The sequence below is a fragment of the Lepisosteus platostomus genome, chromosome 14 (genome assembly GCF_059453375.1).
Source record: "Lepisosteus platostomus isolate fLepPlt1 chromosome 14, fLepPlt1.hap1, whole genome shotgun sequence".
Lineage (NCBI taxonomy): Eukaryota > Metazoa > Chordata > Actinopteri > Semionotiformes > Lepisosteidae > Lepisosteus > Lepisosteus platostomus.
The window spans coordinates 35,821,681-35,839,522 of NC_142624.1; the positions used below are offsets into that span (position 1 = coordinate 35,821,681).

Here is a 17,842-nt window from a genome sequence, read left to right on the forward strand (position 1 = left end):
ATTATTGTCATAACTGGTTTAGTTTAAAGTGCTTATATTATTTATTTATTTTACTTTTTTATTTTTCAGTCTTCCATCCCTTCTTTGTTCAGGAATTGCTTCATGCTTTGAAAAGGCAATAGACAGAGGCAAAGGAAACAACCGATTCTAAAGCACAAGGACAGATCAAGAAATAGTTCTGACGGACTTGGAACTAGTTCTGTAGCAGTGCTAAACATCTGCTAAGCTTTGCGACGTGGGCGCCTTTAAGGAGTCACTGAAGGAGAAAAGGCAAGGCAGAAATTAATAGAGAAATATGAGTAATAGGTTCATTTCTCCCAGCCTCTCAGGGGAAACCTAAAGGTATTCACAAGCCTGGTCTGAACTCAAAGTGGTGAGGCAATCACATTCCTCCTTATTTCTTTTTGAAAAATGAGAATACATGATTCTTGGATTATTTTCAATAAAAAAATACACTTTCATGTAGAATCTCTTTAAGCAAAGCAAGTTAATTATACAGTAGCTGTATTAGTAGATGCCGTGTAATTGTATGGTACTGTAGGTTGTGTACGTACAGTAGTGTGGTTTATATTGTGTTGGAAGCATTGTGTAAAAAAAACGTACATTCAAAAAAATACTTCCTCTCCTGTCAAAACTAATCAAAACGAGCAATGTATAGACTAGAGCAACCTTAGACCTCAATTATCCTCCCAATGTTATGTATTTTATGCGAAGGGCGTAGGCAAACAGTATTGTCTTTGATTTACAAAATAATTGATTGTCTCGGAGCTGCTCATAACATATTACTCTAAACGATAATGGATATTCTTTGTGTTTAAGTACACGGTAAGCAAATAAAAACAGGTTCTTCAAATGTATACTCATACATAACGGAACACACTTCCGGGAGTAGAATGGTTTGCACGACTTTATTTCTACATACATTGTGCACTGTCCTAGGTGCGCCACCCTGCGGGAGTAGACGGAACAAATCACACGCTTTTTATTTATAGGATCACGAAAAAAAACAACAGAATCGTTTTCATGAAAACAATGCCACGAAAATATCCGCTTTGCCCCAGGAAATGTTATTCTCACAGTGATAACTCATCTGAAGCGACGCTGGACGCAGTTCTGGCGGTAAACCTGCCTGCTGCTAGTACTCTCTGATAAAAACAAAACAACAGCTCCAGTACCAGGAGGGCAAATAAGATTGAATTTCTCAACTGTTTCAAGAGAACACTAGAACAACAGGGACAGTTTCGCTTACAGTCTGGGGGGTTGAGTTTCCAGAAAAAAAAATCACCATGTGTCTTTCCGTTGCTTAAAAATAAAAAAAAAATAAAAAAAAATATATTGAGTTTTCTTTGCAAATAACCTTGTCATTAGATATACGAAATCAACACAGTTATAATATTTAGATAAGAAAGACGAATGTCTTAAAAATACATTTATATTTCTCAGGAGTTCCAAATTAGGACCTTCAGATTGAAGAACTAAGACGTCTCAGAATTGAAGCTTTCTCAGTCTGTTCAACTGGCTGATCTACCTCGTTGTAAACTTCTGAAGCTGTTGTGCAGGTGGGCAACACCGTGAGATCGTGACTTATTGATATGAACACTGTTTCATCCAGCTTGTTAGGCGTGACTAACCTGTGTCTAGAGCAGAAGCAACAAAGGTGCAAGCTTTATGTAAAGGAATAGTGTTGCTCTGATGTACCGTATTAAAATCCGCCCTTTGTTTATCGGTGAATTTTGTACAAAACGGAGAACCCCTCGTTAAGCCCCCATGAATTTCAATGCAGACTAATTTAATAAAAGAAGAGAACGCTAGACAAGCACTGTTGCTTCTTTTGGCTGTTGGCTTCTGAACACTTTGGGTGCTCATTCTGTCACTGTTAATCAACTCTCATCTCTTAACACTGGCTGCAGTTATCAATGAGGTGAGGATTAATATTCTGGGCGAAACAGATGATAAATCATTTGTACATAATTAGTGTACAGCAAGGTTACAGCTGACACGAATTTTTATCTTAATTATGGGGGAAATTTGTTCCATTAATTTAATTTGGTCTGCATGAATGAGTAGACACCTAACACAGTTAATCTTACACCTGTCATTATAGCATTAAGGAGCACCTAATTTTCAGACTGTAGCAACAGACCCTCCATCAAAGCCTGATTATGTTGCTCATTCTACTGTGATGTGAAAACAGGCGGTAACTGGGAAGACTGTGGGATTTATACTAGCCTAAAGATGTACTGCTTAATTCTTTATATTATAAAATATATCTTAGAGAAAAGAAACATACTTGGACGGATTTATCTGTGACTTAAAGGACAAGCATTTTTAAATAGACCAAACCGTGATTTCTGGGAATGATCACTTGTGCATTCCTAACGCTGGTTGATTGTGTCTTCCTTTTAAAACATCACGAATGTTTTAACGCCTTAAAAAAAAAACGTTTTTCTTCTTGTACATATCCTTATTTTTTTAAATATTAGAAGAAAAAAAACAGAAAAGATTTCTAAAACACAGCATAAGAGAGGTTAATTTTCAGTGTTTTAATGTTTTATCCGATTCATTCCCTCTTGTTTGGGAAATTAGAATAAATTCGTCTTGGAATGACCCGTGGTAAGTATGTGAAGACTTTAGATTTTATTCTATTCTATCCACAGAGGAAAAGCAAAGAGGCAGCCTGTTTGTAGTCATTCCTACATGGGTATTTCAAGCCTGTGGCAGAAGAACCAGGCACTTAGGGGGATACAAAGATGTCTGAACCACACTGAGGTTTTTGGTTGATGCTGGTATTTGGTTTTTCGCATGTAGCATCCAAACCATTCCACCGAAAATTGCATTAAAGGTAACGGGGCTGTTTGCTTTCTGAAATTCTGAATGAACGTCGTTCCTCGGTAGAATCCAAGACTCCAGGACTTTATCAAAAAAGATACATGAAAGAGGAAAAAATAACCTGCAGTTTTCACAACTCTCAGCTACTATTTGTCCTAATGGCCTGCAGCAGAAAATGCAACATGAAGTCAGTAAAATCTATCTTGCTACAGTACCTACAGACATACAGTAGATACATCAAGAAAAATAATTAAATAGCAGCACGTAAGCCGAACAAGTCGTATAGTCAAAATTCTAGAATAAAAAGGAACTAGTCCACTTAAATAACAAATTTTCATTTTGTATTCTCTTCTTGACTGAAGGTGGAGTACATTCATTCCAAGCACACTAATCAGTGTACAAATGTCATTTTACGTTGTTTTCCACATCACATAATTCACAGCGAACGTTTGAAACCCATATGCATAATATTTTCTGAAAGTTACCACCGACACTTGAGTCATGATTGATGGTAAAAGACATTTTGTGCTCGAAAGTTAAATTAACTTACAGTTTGCATGGAGCTCAGTGAGTGTGACAGTGCTATATAGCATGGTTTTCTGTTAGCTGATAGCAGAAGTAAGACACTTAATTTACGCAGAAAGAAGGAAGGAATATTCTCTTCCTGACAATCCTGAAAAACTAGAACAACATGATGTAATTACATGATTAAAAATATGAAATAGCAGTATCACAAAATGCAATGTGCCATAGAATGAATTCTATATAATGTATAGTGCCTTTTGTGGCATGACTAAAACGTGGAATGATTCTATTAAGTGAACAATGATGTAAAACTTATGCTGACACACTTGAATAGCATAAATTTGACTCCACAGCCAAAGTGCTGGGCTTTTTCTTATGACCGTTTACTTTTCAGAGTGGAATTATCATTGACCTGTTCCTTTCAAGCTCACACATTACTCCAGCCCCCTGCTTGAACCTCTTAAGGAAAATAATAAGTCTAAACACAAAAATATTAAGCAGATGGACACAAACCAGCTCGTAACTGGAACGCTGTGGGCTCATATCTCAGGTGAGACGGTGATGTTTTATCCTTGCACAAGGTACTGCACCTGAATTGTCATGGCAAAAATCCCCAGCATTTTAATCACAAATGGATGGAAATGTAAATTGCTTTGGATTAAAGAGGAAGCTACTGTACATAAATAAGTAAAAATACAGATAGTCAGTAGTTTTACTGTAAAAAATAAAACTGAACAATCTAGCGTTGTATAACAGTTGCAAGGGCTGCTCGGAGCTACTCTATAATGAAGAGATCACTTTGGAATTAAAATGTGCACATTAAAACACGCTTCTTGTTAATCATCTAGATAGTGGGTGCGTGAAACCTATGTATAAACAAGTCCATGGCTGATTTATTGTAAATGCAATGCCTGTAGCAAGTGGAATCCACTATCATCTGCTGTAATGGTCTGGTGGGTAGTTTGCAAGACTTGTACCAATTGATTGGTAGATAGCTGGAGCAGCAGAATTTGATATTAAGCTGTGATAATTGCATCCTGACCAGGTCAAGACGAAAGTAGCTCAATAGAAGGAAGAAAATGACTGATTTAAAAACAAAGAGCTCTAATGGAATTTGGTAGTGCTTTTCAGTCCTTCAACCTGGCATCTCTATTACCTGAAGTGATTCATAGTCCATTATGGGAGCTTCCATTTTAATAGAATGTCTATCTTCTGTAATACAGACACATCAGGCATGTTACCACAGATCTGTCAGCCAGGGACTTCTCTTCCAAACAGTTTTAACCCCAGGAAGAAATGTCTGCCTGTTTGTGGCTCGAGTATTGGTGCTGGTTAAATTAATTAGGCAGTTTAATAGACAATACTCGGAAAAAAAATGTGTCTGGAAATGATGCAAGCAGGAAAAAACCCATCAAAACAACTTGGCAATCCTATTGTATTTTATGAACTGGAAAGGATTTTTGCTTTTCTGGTCATTCATGGAGGTGGGTGTCGTTAACACCTTTTAAGACGTAACATGTCGTGACCGAAAACTAGTAAGAGTAACTTTTCCTCAGGGATTATCAACATCTTGTTTTATGTCTTTAGTAAGCCACCCAGACTATATTTATTTTTTCTCACGCAGGCCCTCCTATGAATACAAAATACATGAGAAATGTCAGCAAGGGCCTTTTTTTCTGATTTCATTGTTGACTGGCATATTTAATGTTGGAAATTAGAAAACTGTGGAATTCTCGGCTTCTTCCCAGCTTGTGTCTAGAAGCTCTTTACTAGATAATGGCTCTGCCCTCCATCAGCAAGCGGAGTTGGGTTTTATTGGAGGAAATATGAGAATGGAAGGGATGCAGTTCATTACTCAATCTGGGCAGCTGATGAACTGCGGAGAAGAAAGGACATGGCTAAATGAAATGTCATTATAGGAGTTACTCATGTTTAGCAGATGCAGAGTGGAGAGAGGAGACTGCTTCCGAATGTCGAAAATTGTGCATTCCTACTGTGAATATGGAACAAACCCCTGTTGTATCAATTTCCATATAAAAAAAATGGAAAACATGGAAAGTAAAAAGTGTAAGTACTGTAGATGAGAAGACTTGTGGAATGGAAAAAGAAACCCTCTGTAGTGAGAGAAAAAATCACTACAAAACATATTGTGGAATATTTTAATGCCATCCTAAAAATATATGAATATAATAGTAATGTAAAAATCCTATGCTATTATATATAACAATAAAATAACAGCAACAACAATAATAATGATATACTTGGATTTCATTCTGCAGTGGATGGGTGTCTTCTGCAGATGTAGTATTTATTTTGTACACAGGTTGTGCAAAAGAGATATTACATTTTAATTTTACTTTTAATTTGCATCCTGCAGTTGTTGTAGCAAAGACATGGTCAATAAGAACCTTTTTCATAAAAATACTAGTATATTTAAAACATCCATAATTTTTTCAATGGAGCATTTTCCCCAAAATATACATGTATTTAAAAACAAAACATCTTTGCCTTTAAAAAGGACAGGAAAAATTCAACGGTGCTTGGGATTCGGAGGTCAGTCGTTTTGCTAATAAAGAGATGTTTACACTATATTACAGAAAGAACAACAATGTTATGTACAGCACAGCTGTTGTTACAGAACTACCAAGAAGCAGGGGGAGGCGGAGGGGGAAGAGGAGTCAAAGGTACCATCTGCCTGTGTGGGTTAACCTCGGTGACAACTGTATGAATGAATTCTAGCGGGCTGGAGGGTTTTTTTCCCTAGAATGACGTCACAGAGACCTTGTATAGCGAAAAGAGCCACTGAGCTCTCTGGTCTCGTGTCCTCATCCCCCCTTAATTTCTGACTCGTACCTGAACCAGTCTGAACCGATTACAAATCATGATAGATCGTGATCAAACAACGATTTCCCCCCCAATGATTGAGGGGTACGCAAAATACTCGCCAGATGCAGGGTAACCAAGACGGCGAAAACGTCGGGAAATATACAAATGAAATGGCTATAGGAACAGAATCACCTCGTGAGACTCCCCCCCGCCTCACTCGATACAAATGAAGCAGAAATAAAAGTCGTTTTAGACGGTTCTTTTTCTAATGCTGTGAATCGGCCATAGCAATTTAATCTGCATATTTTCCGTGATGGATTTAAAAAATATATATCAGAGCACGATCTTAAAACTCTAGAACAAGAACAGAGGTTTTTAATCTTTTCTGATTGGATGATCGGATTGTACTCTATAGGTATTATACCTATATATAATGCTGTTATTATGAAATATAAAAAAGTGTGTGTTGAATTTGCACACCCCTAGAGCAAGGGTGAAAGGGACCTTTAGCACGGCACACTCCAAAATCCCGGGGCCCAGTTTCTGTCCCTGCACGAATATTAGATTAGTATGAGAATACTGCCATCTGCCGGAGAGAAGTGGAAATGCCAAGGCAAAGAACTCGGCCCATCTGCATTGTCGGGATCATCAGAACAGCGAAAACGGTGGAGAAGGATTCTCTTGTTGGTGGCTTGGTAAAAAGGTGTATGTCAAACAGGATTGCTCAGTCTATTAACTAGACAACTAAACCGGTGGACCTGGAAAACTATTTCAAAGGGCAGCTACAAAGACCGCCTGATGTGACATTTGGAGGCGATCACGCTTCCTCTGAAGGACAGATTCTTTAAACAATATTTCTTTTCAGAAAAGCGCAGACGCCCTGTTTAGACGCTGCAGATGACACGAACTCAAATATTGCATCCTATTAATGCGGCCACCTATTAACGCATACTTTTATCACAATGTGTAAGAATTTTCCTTCCGGATCAATAAAGTCTTATCTATTTCCCCACTTTTCCATATCAATGGTAGCAGCGGTAGAGTAGCTGTATTTTTAAGAGAAGTTACACGAAGCGAGGGTTTACGCCAGAAGTCCGCAGCCCTGCTAATGTAAAGCGCCCTCACAGCGGGCCCTGTTCTGGTTCCGAAAGGCTCGATTATCTGCTCATTCTCTACAGTAGGTCTGTTTTAAGCAGGAGCACCTGCTGCTCAAGCTCCTGCTGGGAGAAGCTGCTCAATTGATCTAATTAAGCCAACTAACGAGCTGATTTATCTTGTTAAGATCCGAGTCCTAATGAAAACCTGCAGATACACCGGTCTGCCAGGCCCGGGACTGTTTCACAGGCAAGAGCTTAAATCATCCATTTCTAAGGGCCCGGAGCAATTTAACTAGGATCAGCTGTACAGGTGGTGTGTTCAATTAAGTCATTTGGAGATCATTTTGGAACGAAAATCAGAATATCCCTCAGTCCTCAAGGACTCGTGTTTCCTTCATCGAAACGCCTCTTGCTTGGGCGATCACTTGCTTAAACACGTGTTAATAATCTTTACATAACGGGGGATTTGGGGAGACCTACCACAATAACCTCATGAGGGTTTTTACAGGACACCTTGTTTCCAGTGTTCCCAATATGCAGTCCTCGAAACATCTAAATCAGAACACCAGAGATAAGAAATGTACACGTATCATTTTGATAATATTTTTAAAACTATGTATGTCATTAGAACATAATTTAGAGAAAAGCTAATATTAAGCTTTCTTTCAGGTATTGACTACACTGGAAGGGATACATCCCGTTGTCTCTCACACCCCCTCGTGATTAGTTTAGGTAGTGCAGGGTCCCGTCTGAAGCCCCGCTACACTAGTACTTCAAGCTGAAATGGGCGTTAGTGGTTTCTGCATTTTTGTACTTTGATTTTAACGCCATGTTGTCTCTCGCTATGTTTTATTTATATAACTCATTCTAGGAAGAGAACCTCGAAGAAACACATTAGTGCACTACGGATAAAAAATGTATTAATTGAACATACAGTTTTAATAATGCTCGGATGATAGAGAATAATCTTTCAGGGAATTTTCTTTTATCAGGGACGCTTTCCGTATGCTCCTTAGTAAGGGGCATTGTGTGTTGCATTATCTCACCTTACCAGAACGTCGTGTCCTCCAGACCAAGTTAGATATCGATATCACAGTTCCTCTCACGTCCAGCAGAGACGGACACTTACTGTCATATGACTCACACGTGACTCTGCTTCCTGTCTGTCATGGCGGCCACCTCAGTCTTTCAGAGAGTGAGAACAGGGTCAAAATTAGCTCAGTACGACCAAGACGGCAACATTATTCAGGTAAATAAACTGTCCGAAGAATTGTGAAAATGTCGAATGATATTATGTCGTGCTTCGTGGAAATGGTTGACGCGTGTCTTTTCTGTGTGTTGTTTTTTAGACCAGGTCTCTAGACTATGGCAATCCAAGAGGGAAGAGTAATCCATTTATATTTCAAATTTACTGTTTAGGCTACATATAATCTTATCTCTTGCGTTTTTTGTTGAGTCTGAATGGCTGCTTTTGCTTATTATTTTCGAGTAAGTGAAATTCACAATCATTTTGACCCATACCACTACAGAAATAAAACCTGTATGTGGTCTGTTTTTATGGGTTGGGAAACGTTTGTTAATTTGTACAGGTTGAGTAAATAAGCTCAGTGATTCCAGAGAGAAAATCGGGAAAAAAATCCCCTTAACGCAGATAAGAAACGAACGCTATGTGTTGTCTCGGGGTTTTTATTAAGTACTTCTGTGCAAGTTTGTTTGTTTCGGATGACGTTCGGTCATGTACTGTACTGTCGACTTTGATCTTGGGTGCAATATGTACTGACAAAAGCAGGTACGCGATTTCAGTAAAGATGACTTAAGTTGCAAAGCATCTCTGTTGTGTTGCAAACAGCGACATTTCACTTTGGAAACGTCGTTTTTGGGTGAAATTATAAACTTTAAAAAAAAATCTCTGATTGTTTTGTTCGCTAATTATTCCCCACAGAGGCTTCATGTTTGTTAAACTGCATCCATACCCAGACTGCTGTTTGTGCTCCTCGCTCTCAGCCTCACCTGTGCTAGAATGATCCTTACACCCCAATCCCTGCACCTGGTGAACCCCTCTGATCCCGCCTGTTAGCTTCACCTTTTAAACACAGATGTTGATCTATCAAAATGGTGTGGTGTTACAGTGCTGGCACTGACAACCTGTGACTTTTGGTTGTGGTGTTTTTAAGTGGTCTGCCTTTGTCTGTGGGACTGCCTCCAGGACCTGTGTTCTTAACGGCTGGTCCCCTCTCTGCGAAGACTGAACAATTATGCTGGCTCTACTCTTCTGCTCACTGATAGGTCATGCTACGGCTGGGATAATTTTAGACCAACCCGCTCCAGGTGTCCCCAACAGTATACTCAGTTGCTTCATGTGCCATCTTTAGAAAAGCAGCTCAGCTGTTTTTCATCACTAAAACTAAAACTAGGCAGTTCGGGGTAGATGGGTAGTTTGTAGTTTTGAATGCTTGCCTTCCAAGAGGCAGACATCCCGATTGTTATGTGATCTTGCATTATCATTTGGAAAATCTAGTCTGTTGCCGAGTTAAATTTAATTTGTACTGGTAGCTGGGTTATGGATAGAGAGGTAGATCAGTAATATATGGCCTTTAGGTATTCAGAACACAAATTAAGGGGAGGAGCGGTGGCACTGTGGCTGGAAGGTTGCCGGTTCGTATCCCGCGGCAGAGGAATCCTGCTCCGTTGGGCCCCTGAGCAAGGCCCTTAACCCCCGCTGTGCCAGGGGTGCCATATAAATGGCTGACCCTGCACTCTGACCCCCAAGCTTCTCTCTCTCCCCCCATCTGTGTGCCTGTGTGTCTCATGGAGAGCAAGCTGTGGTATGCAAAAAGACATATCCTAATGCAATAAATTATATATGGCTAATAAAGAGATCTTATCTTAAATGACTGTTGTTTTCCTAGCTCAGAGAAGTATTGAATGCAAAAGAGTGGATTCCTAACTAACTGGAACAGTACACGAAAAATCCCTATACAACTTACAGTCTACGAATGTTCATCAGGGTTTTTGCATCCGTAGAAGATCGTAGAAGTCTCACAGCTAAACTAAATCTGTAAATAATTTCCAGTTTCCCCTAAAAAATGTGAATGCGCTGGAGATGCAGGAGCCGAGAGAGCGTGAACTGACAGATGCACTGGTCAAAGTCACTAACGATCTTCTAATAGCTTCTGATTCTAGTTCTCTTTCTATAATCATCCTTCTTGATCTCAGTGCTGCTTTTGACACTGTTGACCATGACTCTTGAGACTGTTTGGAGTTTCGGACACTGATCTCAAATGGTTCAAGTCTTACCTCACTGATCGCTGTCACTTTGTCTCTCTTAATGGGTATAGGTCTGAAATTGGTCTTGTTAAGTCTGGTGTTCCTCAGGGCTCAATACTGGGGCCCCTGCTTTTCAGCATTTACATGTTTCCACTTGGTCAGCTTTTAAGATCACGTTGCCTCAAGTATCATTTCTATGCTGATGATACTCAAATATACATCCATACCATATCTGACACTGATGTGGTTGTCTCTATTTTATCTAATTGCATCTCTGACAAAAAAACTTGGATGACTCACGGTTTCCTTAACTGTGACAAGACTAAAGTCATGCTTATCATGAACTGTGGCTGAAAAGCTGATCAACACATTTGTCTTCTCCCGAATTGACTACTGTAATACTCTACTTGCTGGGTTATCTAAATCTAAATCTAAATCTACTGGCTTACTGGCTTCCTGTCAAATTCCATGTGGACTTTAAAATCCTCATTGCCACATATAAGGCTCTGCATGGCTTGGCACCTCAGTACCTGTCTGAACTATTATCGCCCTACTCCCCACCTCACAACCTTCACTCTTCTATTTCTGGTCTCCTAACTGTCCCCCAAACCCATCTACACTCTATGGGTGACAGGGCCTTCTCCTGTTATGCCCCCAAGCTCTGGAACTCTCTCCCCAAGGATATCAGAGAGTCACCTTCTCTAAACTCCTTCAAATCCAGACTCAAAACCTTCTTCTTTAGAAGAGCTTTTACTTAACTGGTTCCATTCTTCACCCCACTGCTCCTGCTATACTAAGTACCACCATCCACGGTCTCCTCTGTGTATTGTAATTGTGTTTTATCTTGTGTATTTTTTGTTTATTGTTGTTGTCATTCTGTAAAGCGCTATGAGAAGCCACCTTTAAAGGCGCTATATAAAATAAAGTTTATTATTATTATTATTATTATTATTATAATGGTGGTATTAACCCCTCATCAGAGCAGCAACACAGATAGTCCAGTGCACTGATAAAAATGAAAGAAAAGAGCTGTCGCGATAGAGTATTAATGCTCACCAAGTTTTCAAGCTAGGAAGGAGCCTGATTAGTGCACTTGTGGGTCAGGGGAAGCCAGTCCTATGTCACACTGGGAGGTGATGCCGGGAGGCTAGAGCAGGGGTGACAGTTACATGGATCTCGGATCTGTTTGAGATTCTAGCAGCTGAGGTTTGATCATACTGGAGTCTATTGATAGTGCACTTAAGAACATCACTAACCAGTACATTACAGAAGTCCCGTCTGGAGGACATAAAGGTGTGGACAAGATTCTCAGCATCTGTCCGGAACAGTATAGGTCATAAATGGGGGAGTGAAAGAAATGAGTTCTTTTTGATAAACGGGTCAAGAAATGCTCAAAGAGTGTTCCCTTAGGCAGCTGACCTGGACATCATTGATCAGATAAAGGCTTGTCTGTTGCACAGTTAGTGTGTGGTTACCCACTCCTCCGCAGTGAGCTTATGCTGTACCGCAAGGTCATGTGCTATGCTGAGGAGTGCTGCAGTGTGCCATTTTCTCTATTATTTCTGAAAAGGAAGCCCTTCACTTTGTACATTTAATTATTATGTCATATTACACTATTCATATATCTAGGATTTAAGTGTTATTGATGATTCTTTTTAGTTCAAAGTATTACAATTTTTTATTTTTTTAATATACCAAATGTGGCAATTTTTAATTTTCAATAATGTATATTTCATACAGTATGTATTATTTTAGGAATGTTCATCTGAAACTGTATTGTGTGTGACATGTCTTTCAATGTAAGTATAAACAGTGTGGCTTTGTGGATATGTTTGTAGGCATTTCTAGTGTAATATGGCATACATTAAGACAATAGGAACAAGTAATAGGTTTATCCCATGCTGAAAAGAGAAGAAAGAAAACACAACGTTTCGGCTGTGGAGCCTTCTTTCTCACACCAGAAGAAGGCTCTACAGCCGAAACGTTGTTTTCTTTCTTCTCTTTTCAGCATGGAATAAACCTATTACTTGTTCCTTTGCAGCCTACACATGCTGATGCAGCTACCCACCTGAACAACATTAAGACAATATACCACTCTGTGGCATCTGACACAGTGTCATCTGCTTTTTGAAGGAATTTGAATTTGTGAAATAAATTGTAAACTTTGCATAATGCATATAATTCCAGGAAGTACAAATCAGAAGATTTTTTTATGTGTTAGTTGGTGTCTTCCATATAATTTTTTCTTTCATGCAGAGATTAAGTAGATACCAGTGGAAAAGGAAATGGAAAATTTTAATGGAAAGTGAGTCAGCATGAGTAGCTTCAGATTTCCCATTTTGATAGCTAATAGGTATTAGTACAACAGTGTAACTAATTAAAAAATACACTTTTTTAAAAGGTTATGGTGCATGACAGTTTTTGCACTCCATAATTTGTGCATTTCAAAATCATGTTTTGCAAACATTGGATTTAGCCTGTGGTTTGTGTTTTTCCAGTGCGGACTCCCCCAAGCGAAAGATTCTCACAAGAAGCTGCATTTCCGTGTTACCTGATAGTCAATAACCCAGTAACAGTCCTTGAGGCAGGACTCTAGGGAGGCTCTGAGAGGAGAGCTGTCTGATAGAATTAGCGTTGTTGTGGTAGTAAGATGTTTAGGGTTGAGTTGCTGCAATGTGTAGACAAGCGTAGGGGTTTGTAAGACTCTGAGTTTCAGTTTCTATTTTTTCTGAGCCGCAGTTACCCAGTGCTACACTAAAGGAAGGGGGTCTGATTTACCCCTGGAGCTGCGATACAGTTGCAAGAAAAAGTTTGTGAACCCTTTGGAATTACCTGGATTTCTGCCTTAATTACTCATAAAAAAATGTGGCCTTTTTCCAACCTAGATTGTGAATGTTTAAACGATGTGCTCAGTACTGACAATTGTGTGTGTGTTATCAGTTTAAGCAGATTGTGTTTGTCTATTATTGCGACTTAGTTGAAGATCAGACCACATTTGTCTGAGTAATTAATGCAGAAATCCAGGTAATTCCAAAGGGTTCACAAACTTTTTCTTGCAACGGTATGTACCAACACATCTCCAGTTTAAGTGTTGTTTTTTTCCAAGGGCTGTTTAAAGCATTTTCCCATCGTTGCAGTCAGTTGACTTTGTGCTACTGCTCTCTACAACATTTGACAGTTTATTTAATTCTGCTTCCACTGAAGAGAAATCTGTCTTACTTGATTGGGCAATCTGCTGACAGTACTTTGTGACACATAATCACCATCAACCATAACCACTGAAATCTGTGAAAAAACATGCTGCAGGTAATACAAGCGCGAGGCCATTCTTGACGGTGCTGTTACACAGAAAAAATATACAGAGGGATGGTATAAGCACTGTCAGAGACGCCAAAAATATAATACAGTTCCTCTGACCAGTGTTCCTGTGTTTTCTGATGTAGGTGGAAACTCGTGAAGATGAGGAACAGAACATTAAATTGCTGGAAATCCTGGAGCTGTTGGTGGCAGCTGGATACTTCAGGGCGCGAATCAAAGGACTGTCTCCATTTGACAAGGTGATAAAAGGCTCAGGCTTCCTTGGGTGTAACCTGCTGTTCGGCTCAATATCCTACCTCATGCTTCCATGCTCTTTATAAACTGGAGCAAGCAAGTCTGTAAAACAATTCCTTGGGCAATATCGCCGAACCTTCAGCTGAATAACCGTGAGCCCCCGTGTATTTTTAACATTTAAAGCTACTTAATTTGTAGTGCAGCTGTACGTTTTTACTGCGTTGTGAAAATACGAGGGGCTAGTTCAGTTTACAGCTGTGTTCGTAAATCCTGCTATATGTGGCCAACGAAGTGTTTTGTACATTTAGGATTGCTGGGTTTTGATACCCCTATCTGATTTGGAATCGCCACATGTAGAAGAGACTGGGGGTGAGGTGCACTCTCCTGAAAGGTCTCGGTGGTCGCAGAGAGAGAGGGGCCTGGCAGACTGATCTTATCCTCCATTGGCAGCACTCAGCCACTAGTACCCCCGCTTTCAGCAGGAACTAGTCACAGTCAGCTAGTGCATTGACTCTGGTTTGAGCCCAATATCACAGTGCTTCTCTTTCGTTTGAGCCTGTACCACTGTTGAGCCACTCAAAAGGCCTCACCAACCATGATTTTTAATTAAATGAATAAACTTGCTGGGGGAAAAAATATCAATTTTACTGAAGTGCCTTAAATAGTCATATGCAATGTATACAGTGTGGTATGGTTTTGCTGGGTAATTCCCAGCCCTTTGTTTGAAAGATGTAGTAAAAATCTGTTGACACAAAGAAATCCGTATATTAATGGAGAAAAATGATAACATGTTATTACACTTTTTTTTACAAATTCCAGGAAGAAAAGGGTTAAAGTTATTATACCCACAGAGGAGGGATTTACTTAAAAATAACCTTTTGATTACTGTATGCTAATCTTTTAAAGGGTGCACAAGCCTGTCATTATATTAACATGGGAAAAACTGAGTTTCTCTATTCCACGTAGATGTACTGTGTGAGAAACAAGTATAAACTGTGTCAATTCTCATTACTGTTTTACAGGTGGTTGGTGGGATGACCTGGTGCATTACAACTTGTAACTTTGATATAGATGTTGATTTACTTTTCCAAGAGAACTCCACCATTGGCCAGAAAATGTAAGCACTAAAATTGCACGTTCAAGTTCATACACGTTTCGAAAACGCTTGGTGAAAACAGCGCCTAGAATGTGCTTGGTGAGATAAGCACTGGGACTTAAAAGAGGTCGCCTTGCAATTTGCATTTCTCATTCAGCTTTCCCTCGGGGCTCAGGTGCGTTAATGGGGATTTTCACTTGGAACATGGCTGTAATGCAATAACAGAGATCAGGCTTGCTTTGCTGTGTGTAATTCTGAAAGTGCTTCCTTCTGCACCTCTGGTAAGAAGTTAAGGACATGTCATGACTGAAGGAAAGCTGTAGTTCCGGTATTTAGCCACAGTATGGGGTCACCTGCGCCTGTGGCTGGAAGGTTGCCGGTTCAAATCCTGCGGCCGGCAGAGGAATCCTACTCCGTTGGGCCCCTGAGCAAGGCCCTTAACCCCAGCTGCTCCAGGGGCGCTGTATAAATGGCTGACCCTGTACTCTGACCCCAAGCTTCTCTCTCCCCGTCTGTGTGCCTGTGTGTCTCACAGAGAACAAGCTGGGTTATGTAAAAAGACAAATTCCCAATGCAAGAAATTGTATATGGCTCATAAAGTTATCTTATCTTATTTTAATTTCTTCTGTGACGAATTAGGTTACACCTGTGTGTGGCAGAATTTACAGCACTTCCCTCCTGCATTTTAACCCTTATTTAGAAATCTTTTGATTGGATCAGAAGATCCACAAACAGCTGCCTGACACTTATTAGGCTCTGATTCCACCGAGCTGATTGTTGTCCTTCAGGGTGGGTTTTGGAGTCGGAGTTGCTAGAATTAAATTAAAATTCAGCGCTGATGGCATTCAGAGCGGGTGGCCACAAAGGCCCTGCCTCAGGTACAAATGAATCGTCATATATAGAAATCTTAATTTCAACGAGTCTCATCAGACTTTTAAACTGTCTGGCTTTGTACTTTCTGAACACCCAGTGCAATCAACCCATAATTTTAATTCTAGTCCACCCTTAAAAAACCCCAAAACAAACATGGGTATGGGTTGTGTTAAAATCTGGGAGGCTGATGTTTTCAGTGCTTCGTCTTCGTCTATGGCTGCAATTGTATCCTTATAAAACACTTTACTCATCTACATGGCATGGAACACTGGGCAAGCCTATCAGGTACTTGAAAGAATTTGGAAATGTTTTTTTTTTGTTAAACTGCGTTCTATCCTTCTGTTTCAGAGCGCTCACTGAAAAAATTGTGTCTGCTTTGCCCAAAATGAAGTGTCCTCATCGTCTGGAGCCCCATCAGATCCAGGGTCTTGACTTCATTCACATCTTTCCTGTTGTGCAGGTAATTTAACACTGGCGCCTCAAATGCACACGCGTGGGAGGACTGTTTCCTGTTGGTATCCAGTTCTGCTTGGATTGCTGTTGCTTGGGTGAAGTAATGATGGTGAAAATGTGTTACATGCTTTTCTTTTTTCCTCTTACACTGTGTTTTAGTGGCTGGTAAAGCGAGCTATTGAAACGAGAGAAGAAATGGGAGATTACATTCGCTCATACTCAGTATCACAGTTTCAGAAAACCCACAGCTTTCCGGAGGTATGGTTTGATTCAGTTGTAATAGATATTCAGTTGTATAGGTAATTAAACTTAATGATGACTGAAAAGAACCCCTGAGTGACAAATAGCATGTAAAATTATATACATTTGTATATGTAGTCCAGTCATGCATATATTGTATTCATGCACTGTACATTAATTTCCTTCATTATTACTTAGCTGTGCTGTAATTTAAAGAGTGGTGTTTGTCTGTTAATTCAGTTTTATGTTTACTAGGATGATGACTTCATGTTGCGGAAAGAGAAAGCCATTAAAACAATTACAGATGTTTCTGTAAGTATAAATCAGTAATTGTTATTAAACCTCTATTAAAGGTTTCAGTTTATATCCTGTGCAAACATGAATGCAACATTGTGGATATTCTGTTTAGTTTTATGTTCATATACACAGCTATAAAACATTCCAACGTTACATTTTTGTGAATTTGAAATAAAGTGACATTGATATGGTATAAGTGTTTAAAACATAATGTGTTCAACATTTAGCTGGAAGGCTGCAGCAATTTTGTTTTTGGGTCCTAAACCCATGTGGGCTGTCATCATTGTACTGTTGAAGGTTACTTCAGTCAAATTGCTTTTAGTACAGTGGGCTGTTACATATGCAAGTACAAATGTTGATTTGCATAAAGGCAATGTTCAAACTAAATAACACAATTTTTATTGAAAATTCAGTTTTGAGAGGCTGCCTTTTCATTACCGATGTAGGGATCCCCAATTAAAAAAGGCTAATCTGCCCATACCGTCATGGAAGCACAACTAAATCACTCAATCGTTTTGTGTATCAGGAGGTATATAAACCACAGAGGAAATACAAGAGGCAGGATGATGCTGGAAAGCTAGAAGATGAAGAATCCAGAGTTCACTCCACATTACTTGAATATGGGAGGTATGTGCCAGCTCTTTATAGTGAACTTGATGTAAGAAAATAAAAATCAGATGCAGGTTGTGTTTGATGTATACGAGGGCTTGGTAGTAACATTTATAACGACTGAATTTACTCAGGGGAGAACTGCCACAGTGAAATTTATATTTCCTGTACCTCCTCC

At 39.5% G+C, this 17,842-nt stretch overlaps 1 protein-coding gene across 3 annotated transcripts in view; it reads left to right on the top strand.

Moving 5' to 3' along the window:
- Nucleotides 1-8,403: 8,403 nt before the first annotated feature.
- Nucleotides 8,404-17,842, top strand: part of ccdc93 (CCC complex scaffolding subunit CCDC93) — a 32,593-nt gene continuing 23,154 nt past the window's right edge. For 2 of the 3 annotated variants that reach the window (XM_088606015.1, XM_088606016.1), the window contains exons 1-7: nucleotides 8,431-8,526; nucleotides 13,988-14,101; nucleotides 15,119-15,213; nucleotides 16,414-16,525; nucleotides 16,678-16,776; nucleotides 17,014-17,070; nucleotides 17,582-17,682. In XM_088606015.1, the coding sequence (XP_088462141.1) occupies nucleotides 8,446-8,526; nucleotides 13,988-14,101; nucleotides 15,119-15,213; nucleotides 16,414-16,525; nucleotides 16,678-16,776; nucleotides 17,014-17,070; nucleotides 17,582-17,682 (659 nt within the window). In that variant the 5' untranslated portion in view covers nucleotides 8,431-8,445. Of the gene's footprint in view, nucleotides 8,527-13,987; nucleotides 14,102-15,118; nucleotides 15,214-16,413; nucleotides 16,526-16,677; nucleotides 16,777-17,013; nucleotides 17,071-17,581; nucleotides 17,683-17,842 lie in introns of all 3 variants that reach the window. The other variant, XM_088606017.1, reaches the window with a different exon arrangement.